This window comes from Colossoma macropomum, unplaced genomic scaffold (genome assembly GCF_904425465.1).
Source record: "Colossoma macropomum unplaced genomic scaffold, Colossoma_macropomum, whole genome shotgun sequence".
NCBI lineage: Eukaryota > Metazoa > Chordata > Actinopteri > Characiformes > Serrasalmidae > Colossoma > Colossoma macropomum.
This window is the reverse complement of record NW_023494794.1, coordinates 21,705,552-21,722,756: the sequence shown is the minus strand read 5'-3', so window position 1 is coordinate 21,722,756 and position 17,205 is coordinate 21,705,552. Positions and strand designations below refer to the sequence as shown.

The window sequence follows — 17,205 nt, the reverse complement described above, 5'->3', positions numbered from 1 at the left end:
TATGAAAATCTGTACTTCTCACCTGGAAAATCTTATTTAAGGTTCGCAGTCAGACCTTAAACCACTGTTGTACCTTTGCGGGAACATTTACAGTGTTTGTACCTTGATGAACCAAAAATGTACAGAACCTTCATTCAGTGTATATTTGAAATCTACATATTCCCATGTACCAGATTTCCTATGAGTCTGGGGCGTGCGGAGTGGCGTGGGAAGGCCTGGCGCCCCCTAGTGGCGTTTCCCATTCGTTGCTCGCCGCGTTAGACCACGACCACTGGGCACGACCCCAGCCGTGAGTGGGAGTGGTGAGTTTTGTGCATGTGTATGAGAGAGAGAGAGAGAGAGAGAGAGAGAGAGAGAGAGAGAGAGAGAGAGAGAGAGAGAGAGAGAGAGAGAGAGAGAGAGAGAGGTTTCCAAGCAGCGACCCCCGGCCTGACCCGCAGGCATGTGAGTAAATTCTGCAACTCGTCTGAAAGCGCTCGGCAGCGGCTCGCGGCTCCACGATGCGTCGAGACACTTCCACACGTTTCGACGGAGGGATGTAGAAAGCGCAGCCCCCCCGCCCCCCCCCCCCACCACCACCACCACCACCACCACCCCCCCCCCAGAAGCAGCCACCCAGCAGCTTAACTCCAAACTTTAGTCCGTCTGAGAAGCCTCGGGGACGGGCAGCAGCGGGGCGACGCCGGAGCTGGCGGTGGCAGCGATGTTCCTGCGCTCTGCTGACGGGCGAACGGCGACGGCATGAAGGCGGCGTTACGCACCCGCAGACGGCGCACTTTGCAGCGGCTCTGCTGCTGCGGCGGACTCGGGCTGCTAGCGGTCGTGTGGCTCGTACGAGCCCAACACCTGACAGGTAACGGCGAGCCTGGAGAACAGCAGAACCGCACACTATACCGCACCATACATAGTGCACTCATGAACGCGCTGACGGTGGTGCGCGCTTTTAGTGTGGTGGTTGTTTTTTTGGACGCAGCCCAACATTTTCCACAACCGCGTCCACTCGCACTGAGGTAACAAGCGCTGTTTCGTAATATGCATACCTTTACTAAAGGGCTTAGTGGCTTGTAGCGCATTAGCCTACTTTTTTTCTCGGATTTTTGCGCAGAGTCGAGCCTGTTTAGAAAACAGCCTGCGCGGAACGAGCTGCGGTGTTAAATAGTACAAGGTGTGATAGGCTTGAACCCGAGTGATCCCTGTTTCTGAGAAGGGACAAAAACGCTTTAGATCAATGTTCCCCCCATTTCTGGCCGCTGTCTGACCACTGTCACACCTGCGTCACACCCCTTTCAGAGCATTCCGTCTGGCACGCCTCGCTTTCGCGCTCCCGAGCAGAGAGACGGAGAGGATGCCGCTCAAGACACCCAGCCATGCATACATGAATATATATGGAAGCGCATTCCCGCCAGGTAGAGGAGAAAAACACACCTACCTGTTCTCCTTCACTGTTTCTGGCAGCAGAATGACACAATTCTGACATAGTATCTCGAAATAATGACTTCTTTCTCAGAAAATTGATTTGGTATCTCGGGATAATGGGAAACTATGGATAAAAGTGATTCTCTCCAAATTTTGACTTAGTATGTTGAAATAAAGACTTATTTTCCTCTAAATTCTGAGTTTGTTTCTCAAAATGATGGCTTGTTGTGACATACGCTCATGAAATTTGTCATTGTCGTTATTTTGACATGTTAAGTCATTATTTCAAGTTGCTAAGTCAAAATGTCAAAAGACATTATTTCGACATAGTAAGTTATAATTTCGAGATAATGTTTCAAAATTTCTAGAAAACGTCACTTTTCCAGATAAGTCTAATTTTGAGAACGCAAGACATAGTAAGTCATTATTTTGAGATACTAAGTCAAATCTGTCAAAAATAGGCCATTATTACATCATAGTGAGTCATTATTTCCAGATACAAAATTGCTATTTTGAGAAGTTAAGTCATTATCTAGAGACACTATGTCATAATTTCAAAGAAATGTCATTTTTTGAGATAAGAAGTCAGAATTCTGAGAACATAAGTCATTATTTTGACACAGTAAGTCATCATTTGAAAAACTGTAGCAACATTTTTTTGCAGCAAAGTTTTTTTTAAAACACAAAGTCAGGTTTTGAGAAACTACGTCGTTATTATTTCATGGTGAGTCATAAATTCAAGATATGATATTGACTTTTTGAGAAATTAAGCCATAATTTAGAGTCACTAAATCAAAATATATAATTTCTAGAAAATGTAATTTTTTGAGATAATAAATCAGAATTTTGAGGAAAATAAGCCATTATTTTGACACAGTAAGTCGTTATTTGAGAAACTGTGGCAACATTTTGAGAAAAGTTTTTTTAAGACACTAAGTCAAAATGTCAAGAAAATTTGTCATTATTACATAATAGTGAGTCATTATTTCAAGATACAGTATTGACATTTTGAGAAATGAAGTCATTATTTAAGACACTATGTCATAGTTTCAAGAAAATAAGTCACTTTTTGAGATAGTAAGTCAGAATTATAGAAACTGAGTCATTATTTCAACATAATAAGTCATTATTTTGAGATACTAAGTCAAAATGTCGAAAAATAGTGGGGCACTATTTTGAAATACTATACTGAGAAATTAAGTCATTATTTTGAGTCATAAATTCAAGAAAGTATGTCATTTTTTGAGATCATAAGTCATGTCATTTGACATGAAACTGCTCTGAATGACTTTGAATTTACTTAACAAGTAATCATGTGGATTTTTTAATTCCCCTTTACATGAGCTTTATTTGAGCTAATGGAGGATTAAATAGGCTGTTGACCGTCACCTTTTATTTTAGTGGCAGCCATAGCTTAATTAGCTTCTTTCTGACATGAAAAAAAGACATGAAGGTAAAAAAAGCCACTGAAAAGTGGTCCCTGAGGTAAAAGAGTGAGAAAATCATGGTAGGTATGAGGGATTAGGCTGTGTGTGTGGACTCTGGAGGCCAGGGCCGTGTTCTCCTGCAGGTAGGTCTGTCCTTGCTCGGTTCTTGTTAATTAAGAAACCGACAAAAAGCCCTTGACTATAAAGCCACAGGTGACCAGCTTAGCCTTTTGATTTAAAGCAGGGAGGGGAACAGAAAAAAGAATCAAAGGAAAGCAGTGTGGAAAGCCTTATTCATATGAAAGAGTGTTGGGAGTTTGAGTGTATGCACTATGTGACATGACATGGGGAAAAATCCCCTTTTCAAAGCGGACAGCTGGCTGCCCTACAGGTCATATGGATCAAACTTCATAGAGTAAGCGTGCTGGTCAAGGACCACATCTTGAATTTAGCCTTATGGGCAGTGGAGCTGACCCGCAATTAGTACTGGGCTCAGATTCTGGACATATGGACCCATGAGTCCAGATATGTTTGCTATAGCAATAAAATATAGCAATAAAAGAGTCAAAATTCTGACTTAATATGTCAAAATAATAAATTCCTTATCAGAGTAATTCTTTATTTTATATACTTTTACTAAGACCCCGTTTACACCTTCTCACTTCATGCATCTTGAGGATCAGGATTATATCTATATAAAGCCATGTCACATAAAAATGCTGGTGTAAATGCATTTGGCCAAAATCCTAATATCAGGATACAATCCAGATACTAGTCACATGAAGTGACCAGGTGTAAAACGGGGCTTAGTATCTCAAACATTATGATATTCTTCTTTGCTTCTGCGATGTCAACATTTTGACTTAGTATCTTAAAATAATGACTTAATATGTTGAAATAACGACTTACTATCTCAAAATACTGATTTATTTTCACCAAATGTTAACACAGTATCTTGAAGTAATGACTTCCGATGTCAAAATAATTACTCATTTTTTAAAATATTTTGACTTAATATCTCAAAATGATGACTTATTTTCTCAAAATGTTGAGATATTGTATTAAAATAATGACTTATGTTCTTTTTTACCCTTGGACCCTGGCAGCAGTATGTCAAAATTTTTACTTAGGATCTTAACATAATGACTGACTATTTTTAAGTAATGACATAATATCTCTAAATAATGATTTAGTATCTCAACATAATTGTGTATTTTCTCGAAATGTTAACATAGTATCTCAAAATAACGATTATGTCTAAATAATGACCCTTTTTCAAAATTTGAAAAACTCTGAGAACTCTGCCCATAAAGCCAGCCTTCAGACTTTCACCACCGCAGCTGCTGCTTTAACACAGACGTCTCTGAGCGACAGGACTGTGTTAAACTGTGATGTCACATATTGCTAACATTAAACTGTATTAGTGACCGATTCAACAGACTCTCGGGGGCAAACTGGACCATATTCTTTCCTGACAAGAGTAAATTGTGCATTTAGCTAAACTAACAGGCTCCGGTAACAGTCCGAGACTGAATTTAAAGTTAAACAAAATCCTTCTAGGAAAATCTGTTCACTTGGTGGCCATCTTTGCAATGCCACTGGACAGTTATTTCCAGCCAAACAAGACCAGATTCCTGTCTCTTTGAATGGAGAGAGACAAAAATACTCAAACTCAAGGTCAAATTACCGTTTTAAAAACATATTTGAAATCGCTGGTAAAAACTGATAAACACAGCATAAATAGTGCGTAGCATTTGGCTCAGTAACACAGAAAACACATGTTTTTTGGGGTTTTTCTGGCTACTGCACTACTCCACAACAAGCTGGGCTTTCCGGCTCACAGCTTAAACAGCAAGCTGATTAGCTCTTTTTATTGAAGGGTGGGTCTTTCTCCACAAACAGAGGGCATGTTGAGCGTTACATGCTTTCCTATTCATACTTCAACCAGTGACCAGTCTCCTCCTTTATAATTATCTGGTTTAAATCTTTCATGAAGGATTTAAAGAATTTAAAGAATATGTCTCTTATTATGAGTTTCAAATGTCTATAATTTAACCTGAGAGCTGCCATAAAATGTTAAAATTCACCACCATTAGCTTCATGCTATTGTAAGAAATACAGATCACAATGCTAGCAGAAATTAGCCTCAGCTTAGCAGGGCTACGATGTAAAACAAAAGTACAAGGAATTGAAAAGTTGCTTCATTAAACATTGCTGTGTAATGGTTGCTTGACCGGCACATGTTAATGACTCTGTGATTGGCTCTGGCCTTTTAGCATGAACAAACTTAAAAAGTCAAACATATATGGTCTCTGCACTGTGCTCTACAGCAGCCACTGTTCAGCTCTCCACCACCGCACAAAGCCAAACCCCCTACTCCACCCCCTCTACTTAGACAGCCAGTAGCTTCTTCACAGAGTCAGTGCCAGGATCAAACACATGATACAAAGACTGAATTATGGTGTAATTTGTTTTATGCTCTTCGTTATTGTCTTTCAAAGAGCAGAGGGACCTATATTAGACTGGACAAAAAGAGTGCAATATGTCTCCTTTCAGACGACACCAAAGGGAACGTATTGTACTGCGCCAGTGGCTACATCTGAAGCCAGCGTCCACTTTCCTCTCTGTCTGTCTGATTAGACTGACCAGAGAAAAAAAATCCTGATGCAAGCTGTTGCCATACTTCTTTGTCTACAACTAATGATTGCGTTCTAGTATGGAGTGTCGCTTGATGCTGACCCCACCATCTGGTTCCCACCATTCACCTGTTACGTCTTGACAGGGATCAAGGGGTCGGAGTAACTGTGCAGCAGACCAATTCGTCCATCTACAGGGGCTTAGTTTTCAGACAGCTTGAAAGTTATTGAACAAAGAAATCTTCACCGCTCATAAAACTTTGCTCTCTTTTGATGTTTCAGTGTCTTTCTGGAACAGAAAGTCTCCATTTATCAGTACCGTTGAGTATCTAGCCCTGGCAGCAGTGCTCCTGAAACCTTTCTACTGCATAAACCTCCACCATGAAGTCCCTGTAATTACTGAATAATAAGACTTAGTATGTGTTAAGCCTGGGATTTTAAGGGGTTAACGCTAGAAAAATGTTAGGCCTCTTTTCCACTGCAGGGCCGAACGGTTCAGAACACAGAGGGTAATCGTTCCTGTTTCGTTCCCACATGGACACGGTTCAACACGGAACGCATGGTTAGCTAACCGTACTCGGGCTGTAGAACCATTCATTGGGATGGCTTAATGACGTAGCTATTCACTGGAGCCTCCTAGCTAAGCTAATGTTAGCCTCCTCTCTACTAGTTAACTTAGCATAGCTGAAGAGATCCAAACACCCCAGTGAAGGTTTGATTTGACTCACCGCTGCTCTGTTATCACAGATAGAGATGATAAAGTCTTGAAAACTGAAATGACAGAAAGATAAAAAATAGAACTGTTCTGTGGTGCTTTGAGTTGTACCCTGCTGCGCGATGCTAATGCTAATGTAGCTAGTTATCCGGCTACAGGTGAAACCCACCGCGGTACAAGGTGTTTCAGTAGCAGATGCTCAAATAACACCCACTTAGAGGATAAAGAAGATGACGGCAGCTGAGAGACTGGAGTTTGAGTGACAGACAGAATCAAACGTATTTTGTGGTGGTGGTGTGTGCATGATTATTAGCCTGTTAGCAGTTAGCCATTCGTTTGTATTCTTGGGTATTTCCTGATTCTGATTTAGCGCTGATGGAAAGATGGAAAAAGAAACCGTAACCGGTCTCACGAGTCCGGACCAGCGCGGCCTTAGATAGCTGCGTAGTTAAGCTGAAAATTTTCATTAAGCATAAAACCTGAATAAAAGAGCTTAACTGTAGTTAAGCATGTGGCAGTAGCATCTGAAAACACCATATGGAACATTTAAAACCAGAGTAAATGACTTCCTGCTTCAAATACAGTACTGTGCAAAATTCACCCTTCATTTATTTAATTTCCACTAAGATCAGCAATTAAGTGCAATATTTTATTTTTCAGTGATATATTTTTCAGGAAAAAAAAATAGTAAACATATCGCTGTTGTCGGAAGAAAACCTGGTATCTCCAAAAAGGTAACTTTACAGTAGAAGGAAAAAACCTACTTTACTTTTAATGTAAGTCAACTGAACCAGACATTTGTCCAAGTCATTTTGGGTCGTTTCTTTTGGTCCATTTACCATTAAATTTACAGTAACAGAGTAACAGGCACTTTGAAACTGTGTCAAAAACTGAAAAACAACAAAAATGGAGACATAAGGTTTTCTTCCAAAAGCAGCGACATATAAGTAACATATATAGTAAACATATAACATATATAGAAATTCCACACAAGCGTCAACAACTAAATATGATAATAAAGGTCACTCTTTGCCACGCCTCCAAAGCTCAGTCTTAGAAGTTGGTTGCATTTTCTGCTTCTGATGATCCACTTAAGCACATTCAGTGATGTTGAGGTCTGGACTCTTGGGTGGGCAAACCATTGTTCTGAGAACACCAGCAGCTTCTTTGTTTGGTTTGAACATTTTCATAGTGCTGAGTTGTCTCATCACAGTGGAAGGATGGACAGAAGTGGACTTTTTCAGATCTGAAGGAAGAGTGGAGCTTGATTTTCTCTCAAAGATGGAAGCTTTTAGTGCTCTTTATCTGATGGGGACAGTATTGGTGGTCTCCCAGGTCTTCCAGGTGGTTGTTAGGAGTCTCATTTTCTCTGTAGCTTTCCCTAATTCTTTGGAAACTCCTGTTTTTTCACTGACTTTCTCTTTTCTTTTGCAAGTGGGTTATCTTATATCTAATCTCCTGAGAAATATATCCTAAAAAAATAACTTAATGTCTTGAAGAAATTGAAGAAATTGCATAAATTAAAAGTTTAACTTTTGCACAGTATTGTATCTTTGGGAAAATGTTATCTTAGATCTGATTGGCTCATAAATACACCAAAGCAATAGTACATCTAAGGATCGGCCAAATAAAGGCTGTTGTAGAAGGAAAATTCTTCACAGTTCTTGTTGGCAGCAGGACCCCAACCCCCATTCCAACATGAAAAGTTCGTAAAATCTCTTGAAAACTCATCAAATCAACATATATTTATCATTCAAATTGGCAAACTTTGCATTTGTGAGTATTAATGTTAGATTTTCTCTCTTTACATCAAAAACCATGTTCTGAGATCAGTCGTGAGGTGGGCGATATGACAATACTTATCGTTATCGTGAAAAATTATGTCACTGTATGTCACAATATGCTTTTCTGAGCATATCATGGATATCATAGGAACACTGAACTGCATGTTTAGTTACAAAGAGAACAGAATTAGGCCTTGGAATTAGAGCCATGCAGTGTGCAAAAGATATTTTTTAATGCGGCACTACTGGTTCCTCTTCGTCCATTTCAACTGACCAGGTGTCAAAAAAATTAAATAGTGTGGCATAACATGTATGATGAAAACTTTTTTGCCATATTGCCCACCTCTAGCCACGGTGCATGAGCCTAATGAGACAGTGCTTGCAGCTTGGACAGTAAATTATCATCATACTTTCTGCATGTCCTATTTAAGCTTTCTGAGACCCTGTAATCCACGAGTACATCGATGGCTCACACCAGGCAGTCTGTCCACCTAAGTGTGTGGTGCCCTGCGTACAAACTGGCCTTCAGTGCTGCCTTGAGATCACCTTTTTTGTCTCAAACTCAGACACAGTGGGAAAGATTACCTTCCGAACGTAACGTATGTCATATAAATGATGATCCTGTTTTAAGTCATAATACAGAATAACTTTCCATTCCTTCTGAGTCACTTTCTGCTTATTGAAGTATAAAAATTGAGCAACGACTGTATCAAATGAATATCCGTGAAATATCAAATGAATATGCATTTTAGAAGAGCAAAGACTCTTCCTGCTTACATGGCAGAACCTGAACTTAGTACTGTGCAAAAGTCAGAGAAATGGGAATTCCAGCTATTTTTCATAAATATCTATACAAATGATGAGACCTGTACATTTTCCAGAGTGGTTTGATGTGAAATGCTTCACTCTAGAGAAACGTACAGAGTCAGATTTGTTCACAGTGGTGGTGATAGGAACCAGACATCCACCTTTAAAACCTCACCTCGAGTCATTACATAAAATGGGCATGAATTTGCTGCCTGATGTCTGATACACTGTTTTATGATATTTTTGGTAAATATAAATAAAATGGCTACATTTATATCGTAGGCATCATGATCACGACCCCTGGTTCCACCACCATTGCAAATAAATCATAGTAAGTTTCTCTAGAGTGAAATATTTGTCATCAAAACATTCTGAATGACTTTGTTTACATCTCAATGAATTATGCAAACATGTTGTAAAATTGGTGGAATTTGATTGCAACTTGCAGTCAAAGTTGCCGTTTAAGTAAGTACAAGTACAATATGTACAAGTTACTCAGCCTCAGGAAGCATATATTTAACAGACAATTACACAAAAGAACAACACTAAGTTCAATATTAAATCTATCAGTGTGTAATTTGTCCACTTTTTACTTTTGTACACTGTTTTTTTTGTTTGTTCCATCCTTCCAATCTTAAACCAACCAGTTACAGTTGTGACTCCCAACAAAACCCAACAGAGTTTATGAAAGCAACTACCTAAACTCACCTCGGCTGCCTTACGCATTTCTTTCACATGTGCGTAAAGGGGGTATTTCTGAGATTAGATATAAGATAATCCACTGTGACTCAAAGAGACTCAAAGTTGAAAAGAAAATAAGGTTCCTAACAACCAATTTATTTCTTACTTTTAGTGTTATATATATTGTCTATAAAGTAACAAGTAACAAACTGTAAAAACCTTGTTAGGTAATTAATAAGGTTAATTACTTGCTTGTTAATTCTCTTCTTGTTACTTCTTTTCTTTTTCTTGAGTGCCTTGCTATTGCTTTGCTGCTGTAGCACTGAGAATTTACCCACTGTGGGACTAATAAAGGATTATCTTACCTTATCTTATCTTATCTTATCTTATCTTATCTTACTGTATTCTGTAATTGGTCAATTATGGGTCTTTATCAACGCTTCTGAGTTGCTTTAATGACATCCTAAGTGGGTGGTTTCTGCAATGAGTAGATCTATTTAGTAGGTTGGTAGCTAGAATGCTATTAGCACACTGAAGAAGACCATGCGCTTTAACGCACCTGTGCATCTGTGAGTCTATGACTATTTTGGAATTATTATACAAATGCTGTCCGAACTTTTTTCATTTGTCAGCCACCTGAAAGACCTGGTAGACACCAAAACTGTCCACATCAGATAAACAGCACCTTTCCTCTTTAAAAGAGAGGAGAAAATCAAGCTGCTTCAGATCTGAAAACATCCACAGGTGTTTCTGTCCATCCTTCCACTGTGAGAAGACGACTCAGTGCTATGGGTCTGAAAGGATGTGTAGCTGTAAAGAAGCTCTTACTGAGAAAAGGTAATAGACCAAAAGAAGGACATGGCACTAAAACTGGACATCTGAGATGTGGAGCAAAGTTATATGGACTTATGTACAGAGCCCCACTGGTGATATCCTGTATAAACAATGCATGGAAATGAGATCCTAATGTATGGCAATGACTTAGTAAGGCATGGGAATGAGATAATTAAGTCATGGCCATGACTTAGTAAGGCTTGGGAATGAGATCATGCCTTACGAAGTCATGGCCATGTATTACGATCTCGTTCCCATGCCTTACTAAGTTGTAGGCACGCATTAGGATCTTGTTCCCATGCCTTACTGAGTCATGGCCACGATGTAATCATCTTGTTCCCATGCCTTACTAAGTCATGGCCATGCATTACGATCTCGTTCCCGTGCCTTACTAAGTTGTGGGCACGCATTAGGATCTCATTCCCATGCCTTACTGAGTCATGGCCACGACGTAATTATCTTGTTCCCATGCCTTATTAAGTCATGGCCATGCATTACGATCTCGTTCCCGTGCCTTACTAAGTTGTGGGCACGCATTAGGATCTCATTCCCATGCCTTACTAAGTCATGGCCACGACTTAATTATCTTGTTCCCATGCAATTAATTGGATTTGAGAAGCAGAAAATGCAACCAACTTCTGAGACTGAACTTCAAAGGCTGAAGTGTGGAAAAATATCCCTGCAGATTCCTTTGAAAACTGAAGACAAGTCTTCTGAAAAGAACAGAAGCTGTAATTAGACATGCTAAATACTGAAAACCATGATATATAATGGCTGTTTTAACTGGAAATTAAACAGATTAGTGTTGGCCTCTGACTTTTACACAGTACTACAAGAGCCTTACTTGGAGAGAACCTTCAACCTGCTAAGACATAAAGAACGTTTAAACACTCTCAGAAGCCACACGGAGCCTTTCTTCAAACTCAGATTTTCACTGGAAGTGGTTCTACGTAGAATCATTAATCATCCACAGAACCCCCCGAAGAACCTTTTAAGAGTGTATGCTTATTATGCGTGTGATGTGCGCCGCGCGGCGTCGCTAACGCTGACAGGGCTCATTTGACTTGCATATGGCCCAGGGCCGCGCTCTCTTCACGCCTCCCACATGAAAGACGCCGCGCGCTGCCATTCTTGGCCAAGAGCGACCACCGCCGCGTCCCTCTGCCCCTCAGATGAATCGATGGGACTGTAAAAGGGAAAAAAAAACACAAAAGCAAAAAAGAACAGCCACCTAATGATCATTAAACAGATACGAACAAAAGAACAAACTGTTCCCGGCTCCCCTCCCCCTCCCCCTCGCTCTCTCGCTGTACCCTCTCTTTTGTTTTTCTTACCATAGTGTATCACTCAGCAAGTAAATATACCTGCCTTGCCACAGACGCACTCATCTCTGTGTGTGGCATTAGAGCCATGCTTCATTTTTATTTTCCATGCGCGATGATGGAGGGTAGTAAAAAACGCTGTTGAGTTTCTCCATATATAGCTCTGCAAAATGGACGTCCAAATAAAGCCTGTCCTGTAGAGAGAGAGAGAGACAGAGAGAGAGAGAGAGAGACAGAAACACAGATAAGGGTTTGGTTTTAACTACCGTCCAGTCGCACAGAGTCAAAAGCAGTGTATAAAGACTTCAAGGGACAGATATACTATCACGCTGTCATCGTCTTGATGTATGAAGTTACCTAACTACAACAATAAGTCATCCAGATGTCTCATTTAAGCGCAGTGGGAAAAAATATTAGCTCTGATTTTCATCCAGAAATCAGACTGGAATTTCCTGCTGATGTAAATCAAAATGAGTTACATTAATGACGTTGTGAGTGTGATAGAAGTGTTATTTTTTCTTAAAATGATGGTAGAAAAAAATAGGAAACGTACTTAACAGAAAATTATACAGAAGCCTCAGTATTAACTTTAGTATTTAGTGTGTATACAGAAGCCTCAGTATTAACTTTAGTATTTAGTGTGTATACAGAAGCCTCAGTATTAACTTTAGTGTTTAGTGTGTATACAGAAGCCTCAGTATTAACTTTATTTCAGTTACAGCTATGAAGTTCAGTCTTAGAGTTGTATTTTCTACAACGCATAAACCAAGCATGTTTACATGCAGCCTAATAATCCGTTAATAGTCTGTCTAATAACTCAATCCGAATAGAAATGTAAACATGTAAACACCTCAGTCAGAATTAGTCTGATTGAGGCCACTGGGAATACAATCTCTATCCGACTGAAGGAGGTGAGTAATCCTATAAATAATCAGTTAAATAGAAGAATAATAAACATGTAAACGCCTGTATCTGACTACATTCCCAATCAGAAAGTTTAAGTCCGTTCTGCGCATGTGATTCGCGTCATAGTCAAAGTTTATAACGTTCTACATGGAGGAGCAGAAACTGGACTGCAGAGGAGACAAAGTTTATGCTCTGAGCTTCAAAAGACGGTGGTGGGACGAGCTTAAGTGTCTCAGATCACGACGTCTTCCTCTTGGCCTTCTTTAATAAATACACGTGAAGTACATTTTCCTGAGTCTGACATCATTTTAAAGCAATTAAAAACACAAGCACTGCTTACAGCTTCTTGCTGACTGGATGCTGGTTGTCATGGTAACGTCTACACTAAGCGGTACTTTACGCATGTGCATCATTTTGGATCGGATTACTTGTAGTGTGCATGTAACTGGAGATTTTACATGCACACTACATATAGTGAACATATAAACACCTCAGTCTTATATAATCAGAATGTTTTCAATCAGATTGGCAAAAATCGTTGCATGTAAACAAAACCAGTGAGGCTGGTGTCTTTTAGACTCATAGTACTGAGTTGTCTTCTCACAGTGGAAGGATGGACCGAGACACCTGTCAGATCTGAAACAACAGTGGAGCTCTCTTCTCTTAAAGATGAAAGTTTTATAAAAATGTTCTCGCACAGTGTGTGCATTCTTAAAATGAAGATTTATTAGATATATTAACATGAATATCCCTGATTTTCTTGCTTTCTTTCTTTATTTATTTATTTTTGCCAGTTGTGACAAATTCCACCCGCTTGTTAGATCTCCCTCATCACACAGTGGTACCAGGCAGGGAGGCTGAGGGCTGGCACATGCATCTTCTTTTCTGCAATTAAGTAAAGCATCTTTTCCAATTACAACATCACTGGATCTCAATTTGAAAAACCAAGTCATTGAATAGCTCTGGAGCAGACAGGAACTGCTGATCGGGTTACATCAGCTAACGGATGCCTGCATTGGCTAGCACCGCATTGAGTAATGGAGGGAGCAGAACGCTAACTGCTAATTATGTTACGTCAGCTGACAGGCATCTGTTAGCTGATGTAACGCAACTAGCAGTTAGCGTCTTCCTTAGAGTTATCCGATGATTTGGTCCTGTCCACCCAGAGAGAGTGAGACCAGTTATGCTGTGGGCTCCTGCTTATGGATGGCTGTGGCATCATCGGGGATCAAACTCTAGACAGTGAGGCCACCGAGTGGTTGCCCCACACGGGAGCCCCGCTACATCTCTATTCAAGATTGCCTGTCCAATCCTAAAACACTGAATAAAATTCAGCCCTTCAGTGTTTGTTAAGTGCAATGTAAACAATGCACATTTGAACATAAAACAAGCCCATCTGAATATTTAAAGCTACCTCGTAATTCCATGCTGGTTTGTTAGCAACATTATCAGACATGACCGCTACTGAACAGACCAAAGTAAATACCATTACTGACCATAAATATACAATGATTGATTCTGGCTTTATTTAGAGTTGTATGAAAATAACAGGACATTAATGGACAGAAATGCATTCTTGTGTGAGGTAACCAAATGATCTGCTTTACACTTTTTCTGACAAACCAGTGTAGCGTATGTGGATCTTTTATAGCTCAGATTTATTCATCTTTTATAACAGCTATCACAGTTACAGACTCTTTCTTATAAACCTCACAGCCACTGTCTTTAGCTGATAATGATAACAAGCTGTGGCTGGTGTGGGGATTTTAAGGACGTCATTCTCAAAGATGTCCTTTTCGACAACCATTAACCCCCAGGCTGAGAATCACTGGTTTAAATTTTGGACTTTTCAGTTGATTTTAACAATGTTTGTTATTCTGAGCGTCCCCTGGTGGATTTAGGAGATTTAGGAGACATTTATTTGGAAATCTGGCGTGTACTGCAGTTATGTATGCTGCTTATTTTCTTCGCAAAACAAGACTGTACAAGCCTGGTTTTGGCCAGTTTTCTTTCTTTCTTTCTTTCTTTCTTTCTTTCAGTCAGTCAGTCAGTCAGTCAGTCAGTCAGTCAGTCAGTCAGTCAGTCAGTCAGTCAGTCAGTCAGTCAGTGAAAATTTTTCTTCTGGGCCTAAGCAGGTGCAGTGGGTAGCGCTGTTGCCTCACAGCAAGAAGGGCCTGGGTTCGGTTCCCCGGCTGGGCAACCAGGGTCCTTTCTGTGCGGATTTTGCATGTTCACCCCGTGTGTTTGCACAGTCCAAAGTTACAAAGTTCTTGGCCAAGAGCGACCACCGCCGTGTCCCTCTGCCCCTCAGATGAATCGATGGGACTGTAAAAGGGAAAAAAAGCACAAAAGCAAAAAAGAACAGCCACCTAATGATCATTAAACAGATACGGATAAAAGAACAAACTGTACCCTTTGCACAGTCCAAAGACATGCAGTCAGGCTGGGCATGCTAAATTGTCTCTAGATATGAGTGTATACGTATATGTCTGCCCTGCGATGAGCTGGCGACATGTCCAGGGCGTGTCCTGCCTTCTGCCCAATGTTTGCTGGGATAGGCTCCAGCACCCCCAACCCACCGGCCCCGCAACCCAGAAGAATAAGTAGTTTAGAAAATGTGTACGAATATATCTGAATATAGGGCTGAGCAATATGACAATATGTATGGTTATCATGATAAAAAATGTCACAGTACAATATGCTTTTCTGAACATATTGTGGATAAGGTCAGTATTTGTAGTAAACTGACCAAATGCAGGACTAGTTTCATTCTAAAGACATCAAATTTAGTCCAATTTAACTGCATTTAGTGCAACACATGCCAAAATGTAGCACTACATGCTCTTTTTCTCAGTTCCAGCTGATCAGATGTCTAAAAAATAAATATAGTGACATATCATGTATCGTGAAAATTTCTTGAAGTTATATTTTTGCCATATTGCCCACCTCTAATTGAAAATTAGACAAAAAACAAAGGAAAATTTGAATTTGATTTCACATCTGACAGCCCTGTGAAGCACCACCAGCCAGTTCCCATGGATTTCTGCACTCTTAATCCAGGTAACTGACATTTGTAGAACGCAGACTTCCTTGTTCAGGTATACTGACAACTGGGAAAGAAACAAAATTAGGCCTGGCTGGTCATCCCTGCTCCAGACGGGCAACATCTGCTCATTACCTTGATGAATGCATATTTAAGCCTGTTTGCTTAAGCCTGAGCTCAGTTTCAAAACACATGCCACTGAAACACAAATCCCCGTCCAAAAAAGCTGCGCTTTTTGACAGCTAGGAAAATGCGTGCAACCTAATATGCCACCATTTCTTGCAGCACCAAGTTAGCTATATTTAGTTGTTTATAATCTATCCATTGCTCAGTTCCAAGGTCATAGTCATTTAAACAAATAAATCTACCCTGGAGAAATTACCTATCGATTTAACGTGTCATAATGTTTAACGGTAATTACTTGATATTACCGTGTGATTACTCATTGATTTGTGTCCAAAGCAAACCGGGACTTACTGTCATAATACATGGCACAGTGATTCAAAGTGCCAGAGTGAATCAGCCAGGGACAGAATATAAGTGACTCACGCCCACTACGAAGCTACAATATTTGCCTTGTGCTTTTTATTCCTCTTGACTTGATGAGTCAAATTAGTCAGAGCATAGATGGAAATACTACTCGCAGTCAAAAGCTTTTTCAAGCAGATGGATGCACATTTTTCACACAGCAAAATAAAAGATGCATCTGTGCTGTGAGTACAGTGTGAACGGTTTCATAATGTAATGTGTGAATCCTGTTCAAATGCTTGTCTCTTCTTTGTTTCAGGATAACAGGGCCTGATTATTAAGCCTCATAGTAGTTTATAGCACCCACAAGAGCTAAAACATGTTGGGTTTTCTTAGTGTTCTTGTATACTTGTTCACTTTTAGGAATCACAGTTATCACCAGTGATAACAAAACCATGGTGTAATTAGATTTAGTATCATTTCTCACTCGTAGCTCATTAAAAACAGAGACTGTTGAAACTGCAGATTCTACACTGTAAATCTATACCAAATTTGTGCTTGTAAGATATTTTATAATGATCTGAATTGAATAAGTTATTGTTGTGTTTAATTTTGGGGAAGCAAATGCCATTCTTAATATTTTTTTTTGCCATGTTTGTCCTTTCTTGAGATTAAAACATCAAGTCAGGAAGTCAGGCATGTAGACTCAAACCTGTCAATAAGGAATGCAAATTGAATGTAAATGCCACTGTGTACTTATTATTATGTAATTATATATGTAATTACATGTGTAATTACAGACTTACATTTGAATAGTATGTAAAACCAAATGTAATAACTGATCTTCCAAGAATGCCAGCAGTAGAGACTCGAATCTGTTGATAAAAAATGTTAACAGAATGTAAATATAATTTTTGTAAAGTGTAAAGAAGAATGTAAAGTGTTAGTTACATAATTACATTATATTTGAGTAGTATATGAAACCAAATACAATAACTGAACTTTCATAAATACTATTCTTCCCCCATTTGTGTAATATCTTGATATTGAAACATACATGTGTAATTACACAATTACATTTGAACACTATCCAAAAATGAAAAACCAAATGTAAGAACTGATCTTACAAGAATGTTGGTGTTAGAGACTCAAACCTGTTGATAAAG

At 39.5% G+C, this 17,205-nt stretch overlaps 1 protein-coding gene across 1 annotated transcript in view; it reads left to right on the top strand.

The window, feature by feature from the left end:
* The first annotated feature begins 564 nt into the window (after positions 1-564).
* Positions 565-17,205, top strand: part of LOC118814799 (sodium/potassium/calcium exchanger 3) — a 62,568-nt gene continuing 45,927 nt past the window's right edge. The window contains exon 1 of the mRNA XM_036580584.1: positions 565-853. Coding sequence (XP_036436477.1) covers positions 742-853 — 112 coding nt within the window. The 5' untranslated portion in view covers positions 565-741. The remainder of the gene's footprint in view (positions 854-17,205) is intronic.